Raw genomic sequence first — 18,991 nt, forward strand, 5'->3', positions numbered from 1 at the left:
TAGCTTTATGGCAAAAAAAACTGTGCATTCACACTGCAAGCAATTTGGTTGATGGGCCACTCTATTCTGACCAAATGTGGTTGGGGCTCTGACCGCATCTATGTAGTGGTCTCATGCAGATGCAAATTTTGTGCAAGAAAAATAAGGTATGTATTCATACAAATCATGTATCTTTAACTGCTTTGTTATTTCAGAATGGAATTATCTAATGGTATCATCATTGTATATGCACATGTTTTATGTATCAAAACAGAGGGAGAATTCTATTTAGGTATACCATGGGTAATAGATGATAAGAAGGCAGTTTTATGCAGCTTCTCATTACTATCAATGTCATTACTGTCAATTAGAGGGGAGGGGACCCTTTTCTCTGTGGCAGACCCACTTTGTGATTTAGGCTAATAAGACGGATGGAGTTGCACACATCTGCATAGTGCTTCTTAAAAAAAACAACAGAAATAGTATGACAATTAGCAATAGGCTACAAATTTAAAATGTGGAAAAATAAGACCTCAGTTCAAACATAAAATTATCTTCCAATAGCCTATTTAGCATGGGTGACCATAAGATCATACCGTGTCCTTGAGCAGCCCCTGTGAGCTGATGACCTTGTCGAAGATTTGTTTTCCCACGTGGGCGTCGACTGCAGACAGCGGGTCGTCCAGCAGGTAGACGGCGCAGTTACAGTAGACCGCCCTGGCCAGGCTCACCCTCTGCTTCTGACCTCCAGACAGATTCACTCCCTTTATAGAGAGAGAGAGAGAGAGGGGAGAGAGACAAAGTGAGAGAGAGATATAGACAAGGTACAGCATCATCACCATCTTGTTTTTGCTGTCACATGCAACATTAAGTATTCAGTTATTTTTTAAGTTTTCAATATACTGCCAACTCATAATGCCACCTATAAAAATTCCTACTCCTATTTTACTCTGCTAATAAACTGTGACTGTGTGTGTTGATACCTTCTCCCCAATCTCTGTATTGTCTCCAGCAGGCAGGATCTCCAGGTCGGGCAGCAGGGTACAGGCCTCCACCACACGGTGATACCAGCTCTCCTTCCTCTCCTGACCAAACACAATGTTGTCCTTCAGGGTGGCATTCTGGATCCAGGCCTGCTGGGGAACGTAGGCCACCGAACCCTACAGGGGGAACACAGACCAACATGCACAATCGGATTTTAGTGGATCCAATCTTAAAGCAAGTCTTATTTTCAGTTTTTGTTATTTTTCTCCTCTAGGGTTGGGTATCATTAGGATTTTACCGATTTATCCGGTGCCAGCAATAGCAAAGTATATTCCTCAAGGATCCAAAACTCAACACCAAACAAAAACAGCTGGAAAGTGGGTCTTCTAGCAGGAAAATCTTTCATGGTAAAGGGTTCAATATGCGGTGTGGTGCGCGAGTTGTGTGAGTGAGCACCTTGACGGCTACGGTTCCTTCCAGCTTCTCCATTTCTCCAAGCAGGGCAGAGAGCAGAGAAGACTTCCCTGAACCAACATGTCCGACCACAGCCACCAGAGAGCCCTCTGGGATGCAAACGTTCAGCCTGCAGACAGACACAGTGGGTTCACTTCTTTATTTGAATTTGTAGTAGGCTTGTAACAGCATCAATAGGCATGATAGTGCCTATTGGATGTAAATTAGGGCTGCCCCCTAATAGTCGACCAAATGTTAGTCGATGAGAAGAGTCTTAGTCGACCAAGTTTTCATTGGTCAGTTAGTCGCAGGAAAAAAAAATTTAAAATTAGTAAATAAGTAGTAAATATCCGACCGCGAGGTCCGACAGACAAATTAGGTTAACTATAATTTAACAATCAATAATTTCAAATGATTAAATGATTAAATTATTATTTCAAACAAACATTCCAAATAATAATTATAATGAAATGAATCTACTACAAATTTATCTTTCTTTATCTGTCCATTGTTCACACTAAATCTTCCATCATTTGTCAAACAAGCACATGGCTAATTATTATGCAGAATGATAATTATGCTTAGTGCGTGTGCTTAGATTTTAAAGGCTCATTATTATGGTTTTGTATTTCTCTGTAATGTAGCACAGTGTTAACATGATAAAAGAATGTTATAAGTAATGTTACTGATAACATTCTTTCTCAGCCCTGAAACCCACGCCCTGGAACTCAAGTCTGATGCCCCAAAAAATATATATTTAAATAATTAAATTAATATCATAAACGTGCAACAACTAGTCGACTAATGGCTTGAACTAACGACTACTAGTCAACTAGGAAAATCTTTGGTTGGGGGCAGCCCTAATGTAAATAAGACTGTTTTTCTGGAGACACACGTACACAGACACAGTACTACTATCCTTGTCAGGTCACTCACTTAAACATCTTATCCTAACCATAACTACTGTAATCTTTTCTGTTGTACCTCTTGGGCTGGCAAAATGCCAGCCCAAGAGGCCACTATTACGGGTTTAATTGTCATGAGAAAACATGGAACACACACACACACACACACACACAACTTACCTCTTGAGTGTTGGCGATTCAGTTCTAGACCAGCTGAAAACTCCATCCAGAATGGAGATACTGTTTGGCGCTGGGAGGAAGACAAAGAGGGAGGGCAGTGGGGGGGGGGGTCAGAAGAAAAAACATGAGACAGATTGAAGAAAATACCATTGACACAGGCTCGCATAGCGAAGAGAAAGCGAAGTCTGCATTTCTGAGTGGACGGGTGAGGAGAAAGAGTGAGAGAGGAGAAAAGTAAAGACGAATAAGGGAAGAAGACTCACAGCCTGCTATCGCCCCCCGCTCAACACTGTCCTCCTGCAGCTCCTCGTGTGACAGAAACACTCTCAGACGCTTCATGGACACACTAGCCTACAGACAGACAGACAACAGATGGAGGGAGAAAACCCCAGAGACCAGGAGTGGGAAGTTGAGAGGGAAACTGACACCTCATGTGGATTAAAGCATTCGAGTAAAAATCTCATCAGCTTAAATCAAATGACTGGAAAATGACAGGCACTCTTGGGAGCTACAGTGAAAAGGGTTAAGAGGGTTAAAGCTAACTTCATCACTTTATGAATAGCTGATACAATATTTACATTGTGTGTAATTTACCAAGTCTAGATCAGTGATTCTCAACCTTTTTCATATCAAGGACCCCTGATTTAGTCCACCTTAGGGCCATGGACCCCCATTTGATGAGATTTTGTCTCCAAATCTGAGATTGTCTTTATTGTTAGATATGATTTTATCCAGAATTCCATGACTATATGTATTGCAGGTAGAGAGATAACAGTGAAACTATGATGAAAATGGTCATTCTTCTACATTCTCTAATTGTGTTAACTTCTTGTAAATGAAATAATGCTGAAGTTTAACAACTCAGAAATTTGCTGGGGACCCTCTGGAACCCCCTGAAGGACCCCTGGTGGTCCCCGGACCCCACGTTGAGAACCACTGGTCTAGATGTTTTTCATTAGATTGAAAGTTGGGAGTGCAGGGAAATTAATCCTAGTAATTTTGGCTTATCATGTTTACACAGAATTTGAAGCTGCATTAGTGGCCAGCTCTATGTGTTGTGCTGCTTGTTAGTAGTCTATCTGTCTCTGTCTAGTAAAGATTCAGTTGTACCCAATGCTACAGTTCCCTGGGTTTGACTCATAATATATTGATCAAAGCCAGGATATATTCAGTACCAAAATGACATCACCTCTTACAAGATATAGTCTTGATCTTCGTAATAATTGCTCTGCTTAAAAAAAACCTAACCTCGCATACTTTATTTCTATTTGTTATTAGACACAGAAAAACAGGGGCCTGGTACACCAACCTGCACCATGCTGCTGATGACCATGGGCAGCATGTTGAGAGGGAACCGCAGGATATTGAAGAGCGCCAGGGACACGAAGGCCTTCTGGGCGTCCAGCACGTTGTGCTCGTCGACCAGCACATAGACGGTGAATGTGGACAGGGCAACCTGCAAGTAAGAGCGAGAGAAATATTTGAGGTGGTGAAGGTTTCCCACAATATTACTGAACGATAGACTGATGTATGAACTAGGTACTATGTATTAAGCTGTATGAAGAAAAATAGCCCAATGTGATACTAACAACATCAAGCTATGTCTTCAGTTGCCTCTGAATTTTGTAAACAAGGAACTGTGAACAGAGCAACAAGGTGATGATCCTTTTACTGTACACTACCTGACTAGTCTGATTGCATGTACTATGTTTTTCATCATTGTAAAGCCATTTTGATCTAAATGCTTATGCTTAAATGCTTAGAATTTGTAGATAAAAATAATGAAGTTGATGCCTTATGTATGAATTTCTTTCCGAAGCGGCTACTTTAAAACTCTAAAATATAAGATAGTTTGGATTTGTTTAACACTTTTTTGGCCACTGCATAATTCCACTTGTGTCATTTCATAGATGCATTTACGATTATTCTAAAATATGGAAAATTGTTAAAATAAAGAAAAATGTGGTGTGTCCAAACATTTGACTGGTAGTGTACAGTAGGGCTGAACGATTCTGAAAAAATATCTAATTGCGATTATTTTGACTGATATTGCAATTGCGATATGATTTGCGATATTAGAGGGAATGATAATTTTTACATCATTATTCGCATTTTCATTGAAAAACGTATTAAAATGATTATGGTGTGATTTTTGCGGGGATCTGTACCAAACAAAGATGTTTTCTTAAGTCTGTGGAATATGATGTGTAGGCCAGGACATCTCTGCAGCACCACAATATTTACTTTAAAATGGTATTTCGCCTTTAACAAATATTGCGCCTCCTGCGATTTGAAAATTGCAGTAGGCCATATTGCGATTTCGATAAAATTTCGATTAATTGTTCAGCCCTAGTGTACATCTTGACATTTTTGCATTTCAATAGTATTTCATGCGTGATTGTCCCTCCTCCTCTGCTGGACTCACCAGGAAGGGGGCACAGACCCAGGTGAAGGTGGACACGGCACCCAGGTAGGCCGTCTTCTTCAGGACCCGCAGCTCACTCTCGCGGATGGCTGACACCTTGTCCTTGAAGGCCAGCTCCCAGGCGTACAGCTTCAGCACCTTGATGCCATTCAGCACCTCGTTCATCAGCTTGATACGGTTGTCCTTACTCTTCATCTGAGCCACCTGCTCAACGCACACACACACACACATACACAAACGCACACAGAAACAAACAATCCACACAATGTTAAGAATTGGCATATGGCCAACCGTGTGTTCACACTTGTTGGCCACTTGCAAACAGAGCTTTTCTTCAAAAAGTAACCGTTCATCTATTAACTACCAATTGGCAAATGATGGTTTTTATAATTCAAACCTTCTTGAATGTTTGACAATGCACTCATCTGTGATATATATGAAAATAGGGATGCACCGATACGGAACTTTTGGGCCAATACCGATAGCCGATTTTTCCAAACACCACAATCGGCCGATACCGATAGCCTGCCGATATTTTGTTTTATATTGACCCATTTGTGCCCTGCCAAAATAATCTATATTCTACCCTTCATTATACTTTGCAATGAATATAGATTTAAGGATCAGCTTTTATTGTAAAACTTTCACAAAAATGCCCTTTTTGAAATTGAACTAAATAAATAGATAGCAAATGAACATATAGATTTAAGGAACATCTTTTATTGTAACATTCTTTCACATAACCAAAAATGCCTTTTTTTTATTAAAATAAACAAATAACATATTGTTACCTCACGCTTATAGGCTGTCCTTCCATTCAGACATTCAGTCTTTGGAACAGATTAGTGACGCAATATATGTTAATGAGTATCGGACACTGCCATCGGTGGATTTAATCTTATTGGCCGATGAGCCGATTGTAGTCAACAATGCAAAAATCGGCCATTTCCGATATTCAACCGATGTATCTGTGCATCACTTATATGAAAATAAGAAGCATTGATTATCAAGTTTTGTATGGCTTTAGGAGAAGAATAGTTTTTGTGATTGTGTTTGTCTGTACAGATGTCCCCACCTGGTAGGTTTTGGTTTTCATAGCAATGACGCCGTTGATTGGCACCATCAGAATCATCACGGCTACTCCGGCCAGCACAGACGGACCCAGGGTCTGCACACCAGCAGAAAAACACAGCGAGAAGCCATAAAGACCATCACTATTAGTACAGGCTTACAGTATAATAAGACTTACCAAGGCGTGGGCAGTGCTAAAAGGAAATCGTAGAGAAACTTGAGAAGCTTTTCTTCATTAGTCTGACAAGTGCAGGGAAACAAAGTAGGTTTTCACAATCAAAAAATACTGGAAAACCCAGTCCTGAAAGGATGAAAGGATGAAAGGATGAAAGAACTGGCTACTTGGCTACGGTAGCAAGTAAGATAAATTTCTCTGGCATTCTCTGGCATACTCTGGCACAAAGTATCTCAAACTGTTTCTGAGGTAAGCTGCTCTTTCCCTGAAAAATCCTGCCATCTACAAGGCCTCTCCATGTGTAATGGCACTTGACCACAATGACTCCTGCTCAGACTGCCAAGAATCTTGGTGTTAATGTAGACAACAGACTGTCATGCTAAACCTACATACTAGAAAGCATATGTGTAACTTATAGGAACTCCTTGGTGTTTTGTAGTCAACAACAGTAATTTCTTCACCAGCCACCTGCCTCACTATGGGGAAGAATTTTATTTATTTGTTCTTCAAAGAACCTAAAAAGGGGCTTCTCCACATGTTTGTGGTCCTCACTGTAAAGCTAGTTAACAAGTGAAGTTGAAGCTTGCCATAGACTTGGACTTGAAGGACTCCTTAATTAACTATAGTGCTAACTATCGTGCAGTGTCCAAGACTTCCCTGCTGGTCATGATCCAAAATCTACCTGCTCCAAAGGAGAATTCACTGTGCGGATCAAAATCTAATTTTGTTGTAAATTATTATAAATAAGTTTCATTTCAGCATCTTTCTTTGGTCAATCTGAAACACTAGTCAACACCACGTGGACTATGGAGCAGTGTTTCAGTATGAAATACTGGTCCACATCCTGACTCCAGTAAGAACGGCAGAATCCCTTCCCATTTTCTGTTATAGGCTGAGAACTCATCTCCCCACAACCTCCTCTTCCCACTGAATCATATCCCCTCTGCCATGTCTTCCCATACCAAATTTTCTCCCTACCACTTACAAGAATGTTGTCAGGGCACTAGGGCACTGACCTTTGCACTCCTTACTGTTGGTTGCTTGTTGTGATGGTGATCTTGGATTTTAAAAAAAGGTAGAAGCCTACCTGCCAGAGAAAGTAGAGGGCCAGCACCACCTGCAGGGGGGCAGACCATATCATGTTGATATAGGTGATGAGGTCCATGAAGCGCTGGGCGTCCACTGACATCAGGTTGACGATCTCACCCACTGTGGAGGTGCGCCGTGCTGCATTGCTAATTACCAGCGCCTGAAAATGGAGGTCAAGTAGATGGAACAGAGAGGTAAAAATCACATAAAGGTTACACAGGTCCAAATGAGATTCATACGCAAACTAGTTAAAGCATCTGTCTTTGAAACAAAGCTAATTAGAAACTTTGCTCACACAATGTGACAAGTGTCTGTTCAGGAAATATAACCAACTAAAACATATGGCTGGAAGCAAGACAAACAATTATAGTTTGTACTCAGGATATTGTGATGGGCAAGTCAACAGACAGAAATTCAAAATGTCTTAGTATCACCTAAAGCTCGGGGGATTGTGGTTTTGAATCAGACTTTATCGGCTGTCATTTACTCTCTTTTGTATCTGGATCTCTGTACCTTCCTGTAGACCGCTCCAATGATGGCGGTACGCAGGCGCATGCCGGTGACAAAGCAGACATGGAAGTACTTCTGCAGGATGAGCGTCTGCAGGCAAGTGCAAACGAAGAGCAGAGCTGTGTAGAAGTAGCCCTGCCAGGAGGGGGCGCTGGAGTTATTGACAAAGCGGATCAGCAGCCTGGATGGGATCAAGAGGAAGAGGTCAACATAACGGACAATGCTGAGATTGAGATGGGATTAGAAGCCAAATCATTATTCCTCTGCTCTCCTGAAAGGATTTCAAAGCTGACTGTGTTGACAATTTCATCACTTATTTCACGGTAGAGCGCTGCCCATTAAACAAACCAATCTGTGCGTAACGAGCGCACATGGTGAGGCCATGTCACTCTTTCCAACTTTCTACCCCCCCCCCCCAAAAAAAGGAAAGACTACAACAAGCATGTAAATGTACCACATTAAGATCCCTATTGCTAAAACAAGAAAAACACAGGGCACCTCACCTAAGGATCTCAGGCCCGACAAACATGAGGATGTCCTGGATGATCTTATAGAGAGACGAGATGAGGAAGTAGGGTCCGAAGGTCAGGCACAGTGCCCAGAAAAGGGAGGGCTCCCCTGTCTTCTGAGGGGCTTTTACAATCAAGATCTCCGACTCCTCCACAGGTCTGCCTTCTTTACTCTCACTGCGCGATGCCCGCTTAGGGGAGTACATAGTCTTCTCTTCTGGCCTAGGACAAGGGAATTAAAGGAGTAGCAGGTGGTGTGAATTGGGAATTCATTATAAACATTCTACATATACCTGCCAAAATAAAAGAAACACCAAGGTGTAGTGTCATCATGGGGTGCTGAGCCACCAGCACAGCGTCAATGCGTCTTGAACTTTGGCATAGATTTTACAAGTGTCTGGAAATCTACTGGATGGATAGAACATGCTGTCTTAGGCACTGTTCCAGAACCCCTTATAAGATCTGGTGAGTGGAAGAGTGATGCTGTATGGTTTGCATTGCTTTCATGTTCATCAACCCATTCAGTGACCACTGGTGCACTGAGGCATTTTGTCCTGGAGGACTTCACTTCCATCAAGATAGAGATCTTTACCTCCGCCAAGGAGGTTATGTTTTCGGTGCCGTTTGTTTGTTTGTCTGTTTGTCAGCAGGATTACTGAAAAACTACTGGGCCGATTTTCATGAAACTTGGTGGAAGGGTGTAGCATGGGCCAAGGAAGAACACATTAAATTTTGGAGCGGATCCGGATCCGACTCACGACATTTGCATATCATAGCAGACTGGACTATTGGCCTTGGCCAGTGCCCTTCTAGTTCATAATAGGATGAACGTAGTAACTCAGAATGGCTTCATATTTTGCATTTATCTTGCCCTCTAAAGGGGTACAGTGGATGTAAACCATGCAAGGAAAATAATAATACTACAACATTTTATTTGTATAGCACTTTTTCAAGATACCCAAATTATAATGTGTCAAAGGAAAGGAAAGCCTTCTTTTACCCCTGTATATGAATGTTTTTCCAGCAGGGGTGGTTTCTCTCATGATGCACTGTCCCACCACTGACTGAATGTACAGAAAGTTACCAATGCTGCACATTCCTATTTCCTTCTAGCAGCCAATCCCTGCCATGCCTGGTTCCTGACCTTTTGACCTTTTGGCACTCTGCGTTCCAGCGACGCACAAGGTGGGGAACCACCCTCTGGGAGCGATCCTCGGCATTCAGAGACCATAGGTCCTTCTCCTCCAGTGGGCGCCTGTAGCCCGTCACCATCAGCCTGGCAGAGGCAGAAAGACGAGAAGGGGGGGTGGAGGAAGAAGGGAAAAGCAGAAAAGTCAAATTGTATAGAAAGAAAGAGAAGAGAGACAGAATTTGAGAGAGTAATGGTGAGGATTGGCAGGCAAAAAAGGATATAAGCAAGAGAGTACATAAAGGAGCCAGACAGAGCACTCTATGGTCAAGAGACAATCAACATTTACAAATATCCCCATCACATTTTAGCATGGTACATGGTGAGGCAGTGGCCAGTTGAAAATCTGCTTACCTGGTGATCCACCAGAAGCTTATTCTAGAGAGGAAGGAAGCTCCTGCCTCAGGACAGGGATTCTGCAGAGTCAACACAATTACATCCAGTTAGACCCAAAGCAAAGAGAAATTACAAGTGCTGACATAACTGGCCTGGATTCTGCTGCCTAACAACTCGATTTTGATTCATACGGTTATGTTTTGATTATATCAGTTCTCATTGCATCACAATTATGCATTTGATTCAGTTCAATACTGTCATTTATGTTTAAATTACTTCAATGAGATTCCCTTTCATTTTATGAATGGGGAATGTACAGCGAGTTTGGTGTACAATACATTTCGCAGCTTCTTACAAAAGACACTCATTATTTCAAATGAAATATTGATTTAAAATAATTTCATTACAATCTAGGGCTGCACGATACAGGCTACACAAATACTCACATTGCTATTATTTTGCTGAATATTACAATTGCGCTATGAATTGCACAACCACTTACTATGATTACGGCACAAGGACATGTAAACACACGCGTGTGCTCATAAAAATAGTTTGTAGTCCTACACCCCACGGGCATTCTCTAAACCAAACAACAATGGAACACACACACAGCATATTCCTACCCCCAGGGTATCTGCGTGTCTCCTGCGTGCATCAGAAAGCCAAACTTAAGGCAGACTCTTTAAAGGAATAGTTCACCCAAAACTGAAAATTCTGTCATTATCTAGGCTACTCACCCTCATGCCAGTTCAAACACAGCTGAAGTTTGTTAGTCCATATAACGCACACAGAGTTGTGCTGTGCCTCCCTAGTGTGTTATATGGACTAACAAACCACCTGTGTTTCAAAGGGTAAAAAATGAGTGACTGACAGAGAATGTTAAAAGACAGATTAAGACAGCAAGAGGAAGAGTGAGGGAGATAGAGTTACAGTGTGGAGGGGAGTCTCACCATGTCTTTGACGGCCTGGGAGAAGAGTGGCGGCTGGTCCGAAAGGCAGGACAGGAACAGGGCGACCAGCAGCAGGGCGTAGTAGGTGTAGAAGGTCGTGTACCTCCACACGCATATCGTCGATGGCTGGAAATACACACATCAAATTTTTACTCCAATTTGCTGGAAAAAGATATTACTCTGCTCAACGTACGTTTGCTGTCATCTTGTCCATTCTGAGGTCAAGTGAAGGACTTGAGAATTATTCATCAATATTATTAAATTAATGTTTGGGGTTCCAAAGAGGACTAAAGCACTCTACACCTTCAAATAAAAATGACTCTAATCCAGCATTGTTCTATAATGGTTGTGAGTAACAAAAAGAGAGATAGCCAAAGAAAAAAAGTGCTTACAAGCCGCCGGTAGAGGGCCAGAAAAGTCTTTAGATTGCTTAATTGAAACATAAGCCACGTGATTTTCATCCTAAAAATCCCAGACCACTGCCCCTCAGACTGACCTGGTCAAGGGCCTGGATGATCTTGGACCTGAAGGTGACCGTGGCGCACAGCAGGGCCAGCAGCCAGAAGTTCAGCATCACCCCGGACGACTGGACCCCTTTCATACGCTCGTACTGGGTCAGCAGGGTGGCCAGCAACTGGGACACACACACAAACACGCACAGGTCAAGAGAGGCACCTGCAAAGCATACAAAAACACTCACAACACACATTTGTCTGTCAGAACAAGCATTTTTCCACCTCAGTCTAACAAATAGAAATGGGTCAGTATACTGGTTTTACTACAAAAGAACACTTCTGACAACTCTGTCTCAATTTGTGTGCCATTTGGGATACTGGGTTTTGAACTGGCCAATCACAAGAGGCAAAAGTCAGCCCAGGAAGACAGTATCACACTGTAAATTCTTTTCATGATTTGGATAGTAAGGCTCTCTACTATGGTGCTCCAGGTTACATCAAATTAATTGGTTGTCAGCAAAACAATATGGTACTTACTAGCTGGATACTGCACATAGATATTTATTGAGATCTTGGATAGACATGTATAACCCCTTTTTCTGAAAGTGTATCACTTGCTCTTTTGTCTGTCAACCACTGACAACAAAGAGGCAGTAATGGTTTTAGTGATGAAATTCTGACACTTAATCCAGTGAAAACGTAAATAAGGCAATAAACATACGAAAGTGGAGTTCAACCCATCTTCACTTCCTTCAGTTACTAGAACTTCCAGTTAGTCATCCGTTATTACAGAAACTCAGCAGGGATGAAGTTTGAGAAGACCAAAGCCATTTCCGCCATGATAGTTTTTCCACCATTTTGAATTTTATACAAAACCTATTTCTCACCATTTCTCCCACAAAGTTCTAACCTCAATGAAACGTTGTACACAGTATATATGAACTGCATAATTCCTAAACGCTTGATGCAAGAGCAACCAAACTTCAGATACATATTTGGGATGGACCCCAAAGTATGACAGACCACAGGTCAACCTTGCAATAGTAAAAATGTTTTCAAAAATTTCCCCTACAAAGTTAATCCAATCTCCACCAAATTGTACACACAGCATGATTGAGCTGCCTACATCATGCCTCTTTTGCAGATATTTGATACTAGTAACTGTTTGGCCTTGATGCATGAATAAATGATGATCATGATTGATGATGATGATGGAGGGGAGGCAGGTTTTAATTCTCTCACTACTTATGCAAAAAAATTACTCCAAACTTCACACACAGCATATTTCAACCTACATCAACTTTGTATCACAGAATTTCTTATATTCACAGAATAACACACCTCCAGTGCTTCTCGTGCTGTATGTACAATCTTTTCTGCTGTTACTCACTCCACACCAAAGACAGGTGTTCCGTTTCTCATTAAGAAACCCTGTATAAATAAAAAAAGGTAAAATCTCACCATGGTGATGCCGAGTAATGTTGGACTGACCAGGTACACGGGCGCAGGGGCACTGCTGCCCTGGTTTCTTTCCCAGAAAGAATAGAAAACATCTGCCCAGCAGATAATCCACAGGAGAAAGCCAACAGCCTGTGGGAGAGAAGAATAGCAGCCATCTTTCAAATTAACAAGATAGACAGACACAAATTGACAAAAAAAACTCCACTCTGGCCCTCAGGCAAATCAAGCAAATTTCAAAAAGTCCTTTAATAATCAAAGGTCACGCCACTCACGGTTTTGGCTTTGTTGAGGTGGCTCATGCATATGTAGCCACGGTTGTGGCTACGGAGGTAGATGAAGTAGATTGGGGCACACAGCCAGAGGTAGAGGCAGGGCAGCCATACCAGAACAGTGTTCTGGAAGCACTGGGTCAGGTCTGGGTTGGCTATGTGCCATGTACGGTTCCAATCCTGGTCGGGTCCAAGAGACACAGCCGACGACACGAGGGAAGAAACAAGAGAGATGTTATTAAAAGAAACAGCTTTAAGAAAGTATATTATTCACAACATGAATTATGCACAGGGTTAGATGGTAAAGGTTCAATGAATAAGTCCCATAGCACAAAATGACCATAATATGTCTGTGGGGGTTAATAGGGTTGTTGATTAAAACTAAAGACTGCATGATTATGCCTACTTGGCCGGATGCTGAGATTTCTGGCTTTCAAAACTCATGTTCTGGCCCCCAACCCACTGGAGTTTCAAGACACTGAGTCTCCAAATGACAAAGCAGCATTGTTACTGTATTTTACATTGTTATATAGGCTTATTACCTCATCACTAGACATTTCTACCAGATATTTGCCCTAATTAGCAAGTTTATTTGTCTCTTATCTTAAAACGTGACTTTATAATTTATGCCATTTCGCCATCAGCTGTGCCAGATAACACTTATAGTCAACCAGTGAAGCTATCACAGGGAAAAAAAAAAGAACACAGAATGCATGCTTTCATAATAAGGTGTAGAAACTGTCAATATATTGATAATTAAAACTTCAGCATGGGCATTCCAGTGTTAAATACCTTAAATACCTTAAAGACCTGCTTGTTTACAAATCACATGCTGTGACTAGATCGCCCTTTGGCAAAAGGCGGTATAAGCGGTATGACTGGGATTGGGACTAGGATAACCGGTATGACGGCATTACTGTGACAACCCTATCATTTGTTGCCATCAAATCAAAATGTAGGCAAATAATGTTCAACTTCACCTGCAGTGAGATGTGTTACAACTGAGAATGCGCCACACGGTTTGCTTCACGCCCATTTAGCACAGGACATTTTTAATGTTAATTAATTTCCCCAATAGAAAGTGAAAATGAAAATAACTGTAGACCCATCAGAGTATAGGTCAGCAGGACTGGAATGATTTCACACCAAAGAAACCACAACATTTTTAAGACCATCAACAGTGATTGTAAGACTTAAAATGCTCTATTTAACTGTATTCCAGACATTTTAAGGCATCGAGTATAGTTAGTATGATTTATGACAGGGGTTCCCAAATGTTTTCATGTCAAGGACCCCCAGAATAGATGCACAATACACCACAGACCCCCATTTGACGGGATTTTGTCCTAAGGAATCCCCCTTGGGACGATGTTTGTTGTTAGGTGGGGAGATAACAAAAGTGGGTATAGTCAAACTAGGATCCCTATAAATTATGATCAAAACAGTCACCCTAATTAATTAAATACATTCCCTTCTTGTTCAAACTGCCAGGGAATGTCATGAAAGTGAAATTAATCTATTCCTCCTTTTGCTTGGGACCCCCTGCAACCCTCTCAAGGACCCCTGGTGGTCCCTAGACCTCAGTTTGGGAACCACTGTTTCAAGAATATGTTCACGAACGTGTTAAATGTCCAGTTGCATCCAATCTTGGTGATTAGTTTATATTTTGGTTTTCATGGTGGCCAAGTGCCGAATAACCCCCATGTTAAAACTAAGAGGAATATTGCTTTAAATCGATCGAAACCATTTCACATGTAGGACAATGGTTTCTGCTCCTTTTGTGTCCGAAGAACTGGAGAAATGCCACCTACAAATGAACCAAACCGTAACTACAACCTGAAACCAGATTTTTTTTCCTGTTGGCCTACATTACTCATGTAACCTGTTTGTAGAACAGACAGTCCTTTCTACTTAGAATAGATGGTAAAGGTCTAACACGTAAGAACCCACACAAGGATTTAAAAAAAATGCAAAGAGTCGAGGGGGTGTTGGAGAGTGAACACCTGATTGAATGTGTTATTGTTCAAAGCAGTGGTTCTCAATGTGGGGTCCGGGGACCACCAGGAGTCCTTGAGGGGGTTCCAGGGGGTCCCCAGCAAATTGATGAATTGTTAAACTTCAGCATTATTTCATTTACAAGAAGTTAACACAATTAGAGAATGTAGAAGAATGGCTGTTTTGGTTATAGTTTCACGGTTGTCTCTCTTCCTACAATGCAGATAGTCATGGAATTCTGGACAAAATCATATCTAACAATGAAAATATTCTGAGATCCGAGAGGCAAAATCTCATCAAATGGGGGTCCGTGTCTCTAATGTGGACTAAATTAGGGATCCTTGATATGAAAAAGGTTGAGAATGACTGGTTTAAAGTGTTGGTAGCTTAGTTTACAGTAGTAACACCACACCATCAACAATAACACACTGTGACGGGTATATTAAATGACCTATAACCATTTGAGAGTTACCACAATGATCATGATGAACTTATGTCTTCAGAGTGAGAGAAGCAAGGAGAGAAAATGCAACTGGAAAATGTGATTTATTAACGAGCCTTTTCTTTTTTTACACTGAACAGAAATATGCTACAATTTCAAAGATTATACTGAGTGTATGAGTCGATACGCCATCTAGTGGAGATTTCGTTATTACACGAGGGCACTGCGTGGAACACCGGTGTCATTTGAAGCGCCTGATGCTTGAAGATTTCTAGTTTAGTGGAGCACTTGTTCACCATAGTTCAGTTAGAAGTTGTGTCCATGACACACTATGTCTTTAAAAGGTGGGTTATCAGTTAACAATACATTTATATATACCGTTGACCTGAAAAGCGCTACAATGAATTGGTGTACATGCAGTTAATAAGAATCTAATTGTCATGGTTAAATTCTGTTCCCTTCAACTTTAACAGTATGCTGTTACATCACCACACTGCCATCTTGGTAGGAAAATCATAGGTGCTTGTAATAAATTCACAGGTGATGATAATCAAAAGACAGCCACAGCCAATGAGCTGTGTATATGGTACAGCACCATATAGGTAGGAAATGCATCTGACATCACGGGAATATTATCAATACTTTAAACTAACGGTTCATTCCTTAGCCACGTGAAGTACAGACCCATTTTCGGCATAAAGGATTTAATGGTAGCTATAATAAAATGAGGATAGCTTAACAAGCTAGCAAGGTTAACAAGCTGCTTGTTTTGATAGAAATCCATACACGTGACAGCTAGTCTGTCAACTTCTTCGACAAAATTATAAAAATGACGTGGTAAGTAGAATTGGTCATTTATATCAGTAGTGCTGAATTTAATTAACATGTGGTTGACAAAGTAGTAAGACTGGCAAAGTGACGTTAGCATTTAACGTTACGTGCTGCAACCTGAACACCGACACCGGCAAGTGATATGCCGAGTTGTGTAAGCTAGCCGGCTGCTAAAACGGTGGCCTCGGCAGTGGAAAGTATAGCTTCCCGGCTAGCTAGGTTAGCATTAGCTTTCCATCCGAGAACAACAACAACAATTGTAAGACTTTGAAGATAACGGAAGCGAAAGCAACGTCGGGAGAATAAACTCACCCAAAATGGATCGGAACCGTCCAGACTGCAGAACTTGTCAAACCCCATTCGCCGCGACGCAATGTAACATCAAGTCCTTCTGGAGTGTTTTGGAGCTTAGCTTTGGTTTCATAAACCTTCTGACTGTGACGGCAGAGAGGAAGGTTACCGATAGAGGCCGCTGCAGAGCTAGACCAAGGAGGTTCTATATTAACGAGCTGGACGCGCTTTACCCTATGGCTTTACCAGAGACTTTTATATTGAATCCTGTAGTGGTCCGTTTGCTGCCTTCACATTGTGTGGGAAATGTCGACTTTACCAGCTGAGAGCACAGAGTGGTACATAAGACTGGGAAATTAAATGTGACGTTTAGGGGGCGGAGAGCATGAAAGCCTTAAGAATGAGACTGTATGTCCAGGATGCAACGGTTTACTTGTTGTTATTCAAGGGGAGCACGCGATGTGTGGCATATTTTTTGTATTTATTTTCATTTTCATTTATGATTCATGTTGTCACAAACAAATCGTAGTTTCATCGATAAACAATCAGCAGCATACAAGATATCGTACTGTAGGGCCAATCTGTACAATTTTGAAAATGGCCACATGACGTAATGAGATACATCATATGTCCCTAAGTTTCATAAACAATCATAAGTAAAGTCAAAGATATTGTGTGACAATTAATTAAACAATAATAAATAAACATTGTGGCACCCCCTTTGGACCCTTTGGTTCAGTGGCATCCAAAATGTTGTGCGTGATGGACGGACAGACGGATGAATGGACAGGGACTCATCCATAGTTCCTCATATGGAGTGGGGGGGTTTGTACAAAAAAGGTGGATGAGAGTTGAGGGGGATAGGTAGATCTTACACTCTTGTTCTTGGAGGTTAAAAGGTTATACAATACAGTTTCATTTGTGGCTACTATGTCAAATCTTTGCGCTGTAAGAATGGGCCAGTGGTTGAAATACAGGGAGTTACAGGGCCGACTGAAGCATCTTGTGGGGTTGATGTTTCCTAAAAAGAAGAAAGAACATATCATCAGGTGAATAGGAAGTTAAAGTATGAACGCTACAAACTCGTCCCTGCTACAAATCAAACTCTTCGAGAACGTAAGCAAAAATTCCCCCAAATTTACATGGCCTGAAATATTTGGTTAAGTGGTCAAACCCATCTTAAGGGTGCTATTTAAAGAAGCTCTATTGTAAACTGACTTTCAAACTTTCAAACCTCTTGGTGTGTCTGCAGACTCATACATGTGTATTGAAACACTTAAAACTCTCATTTGAAGGGTGGAATATCAGTGATAAAAAAACTGGTACAAATACTTCTGGCAGCAAGCAAAAAGGCTCTCACGAGGAAGTGGCTAAAATCAGAACCACCCACCATTGATGAGTGGATAGAAATAATATATGAAATATATATTATGGAAAGGTTGTCATTTTCCCTCAAAGTCCAAAAATTGTTTTTTTTCCGGATTTGGACCAAGTAGACTGAGTACATTAAACCTATAAGGTCAGACTTTAGCTGACTTGATAGAATATATGAGTGAGAATATAATGTGATTTATATTATTTTATTACATCTAAGCTCTTTATTAATTTTCTCTTTTTTTCCCCCTTCAACCCTTCATAGTATCTAAGGTGAAAGCTTCCCATGTTCAACTGTAAATAATCAAAGCTAATGTTATAAAAGAAAACCTCTGGAAGAGCTAGGCTGTAAAATGGTTATCAAATGTACTGCAACATTTTTTGTTACATTATGTCACATTATCCAACGCTAATGTCGACTGTTTCTACTTTCTAAGGTTCCTCTATTCCGCATTTCTTTATTAGTTGAGGTGATGTTATGAAGCTGCAATGAAAAAGATAAAAAGCATTCAGTATGTCATAAGCTTTGTGAAGCGAGGATAACACAACGTCCATACCATGATTGCTAGAAAAATTCAGTAATGTGTTAAAATATGTAACAACTTCATCATATGTCATTTCTACTGACATTTTTTCACCCATTTTAAGAACATAATGATTTGTAAATGGTATCCAAAAATCCATTTCATTGTAGCCATAGGTGGGAAAAAATTGGATACTGTATTTTATGTATCTCAATTCTGAAAAGAAAACAAAGAAAACATCAGATTTTTAATGTCGATGCAAGAAAATGTATTCTTGGCCAACTCAGGTAATGCACATGGACATTTGTTTTGTTTTTTTTGTTTGCTTTTTATCTATATTTAACCAGTTTATTCACAACAAGATTAATTTTTTTTTTTTTTATTCTGTCAAGCAGGAAGTGATCAAGAAAGCAGCATCATGGCAAACATAAAAGTCACAAACAACATACAAAAATAGAGTGCAGTCAGATTTTATGTCAGTGCTCCAATAGGCAGTGGACAAGACCCATCATTTCATATGAAACCACTTTTCAACTCTATTTTATCTTATTTGGAACTTTCTTTACCTATCCTCACTCAAAATAAAACATT

At 40.8% G+C, this 18,991-nt stretch overlaps 1 protein-coding gene across 4 annotated transcripts in view; it reads right to left on the reverse strand.

The window, feature by feature from the left end:
- Nucleotides 1-16,633, reverse strand: part of abcc1 (ATP binding cassette subfamily C member 1 (ABCC1 blood group)) — a 32,699-nt gene extending 16,066 nt beyond the window's left edge. For all 4 annotated transcript variants that reach the window (XM_071520010.1, XM_071520008.1, XM_071520007.1 and 1 more), the window contains exons 1-18: nucleotides 16,524-16,633; nucleotides 12,947-13,123; nucleotides 12,675-12,803; nucleotides 11,255-11,392; nucleotides 10,759-10,884; nucleotides 9,824-9,885; nucleotides 9,425-9,556; nucleotides 8,275-8,502; nucleotides 7,775-7,952; nucleotides 7,260-7,421; nucleotides 6,002-6,094; nucleotides 4,927-5,130; nucleotides 3,811-3,957; nucleotides 2,765-2,852; nucleotides 2,502-2,571; nucleotides 1,420-1,546; nucleotides 963-1,139; nucleotides 576-743 (exon numbers count right to left, since the gene is read on the reverse strand). In XM_071520010.1, the coding sequence (XP_071376111.1) occupies nucleotides 576-743; nucleotides 963-1,139; nucleotides 1,420-1,546; nucleotides 2,502-2,571; nucleotides 2,765-2,852; nucleotides 3,811-3,957; nucleotides 4,927-5,130; nucleotides 6,002-6,094; nucleotides 7,260-7,421; nucleotides 7,775-7,952; nucleotides 8,275-8,502; nucleotides 9,425-9,556; nucleotides 9,824-9,885; nucleotides 10,759-10,884; nucleotides 11,255-11,392; nucleotides 12,675-12,803; nucleotides 12,947-13,123; nucleotides 16,524-16,571 (2,454 nt within the window). In that variant the 5' untranslated portion in view covers nucleotides 16,572-16,633. The remainder of the gene's footprint in view (nucleotides 1-575; nucleotides 744-962; nucleotides 1,140-1,419; nucleotides 1,547-2,501; nucleotides 2,572-2,764; nucleotides 2,853-3,810; nucleotides 3,958-4,926; nucleotides 5,131-6,001; nucleotides 6,095-7,259; nucleotides 7,422-7,774; nucleotides 7,953-8,274; nucleotides 8,503-9,424; nucleotides 9,557-9,823; nucleotides 9,886-10,758; nucleotides 10,885-11,254; nucleotides 11,393-12,674; nucleotides 12,804-12,946; nucleotides 13,124-16,523) is intronic.
- Nucleotides 16,634-18,991: the final 2,358 nt, after the last annotated feature.

Source organism: Centroberyx affinis, unplaced genomic scaffold, assembly GCF_046629955.1.
Source record: "Centroberyx affinis isolate AG114_WGS23_722 - 3 ecotype Tasmania unplaced genomic scaffold, CSIRO-AGI_Caff_v1 ptg000757l_1, whole genome shotgun sequence".
Classification (NCBI taxonomy): Eukaryota; Metazoa; Chordata; class Actinopteri; order Beryciformes; family Berycidae; genus Centroberyx; species Centroberyx affinis.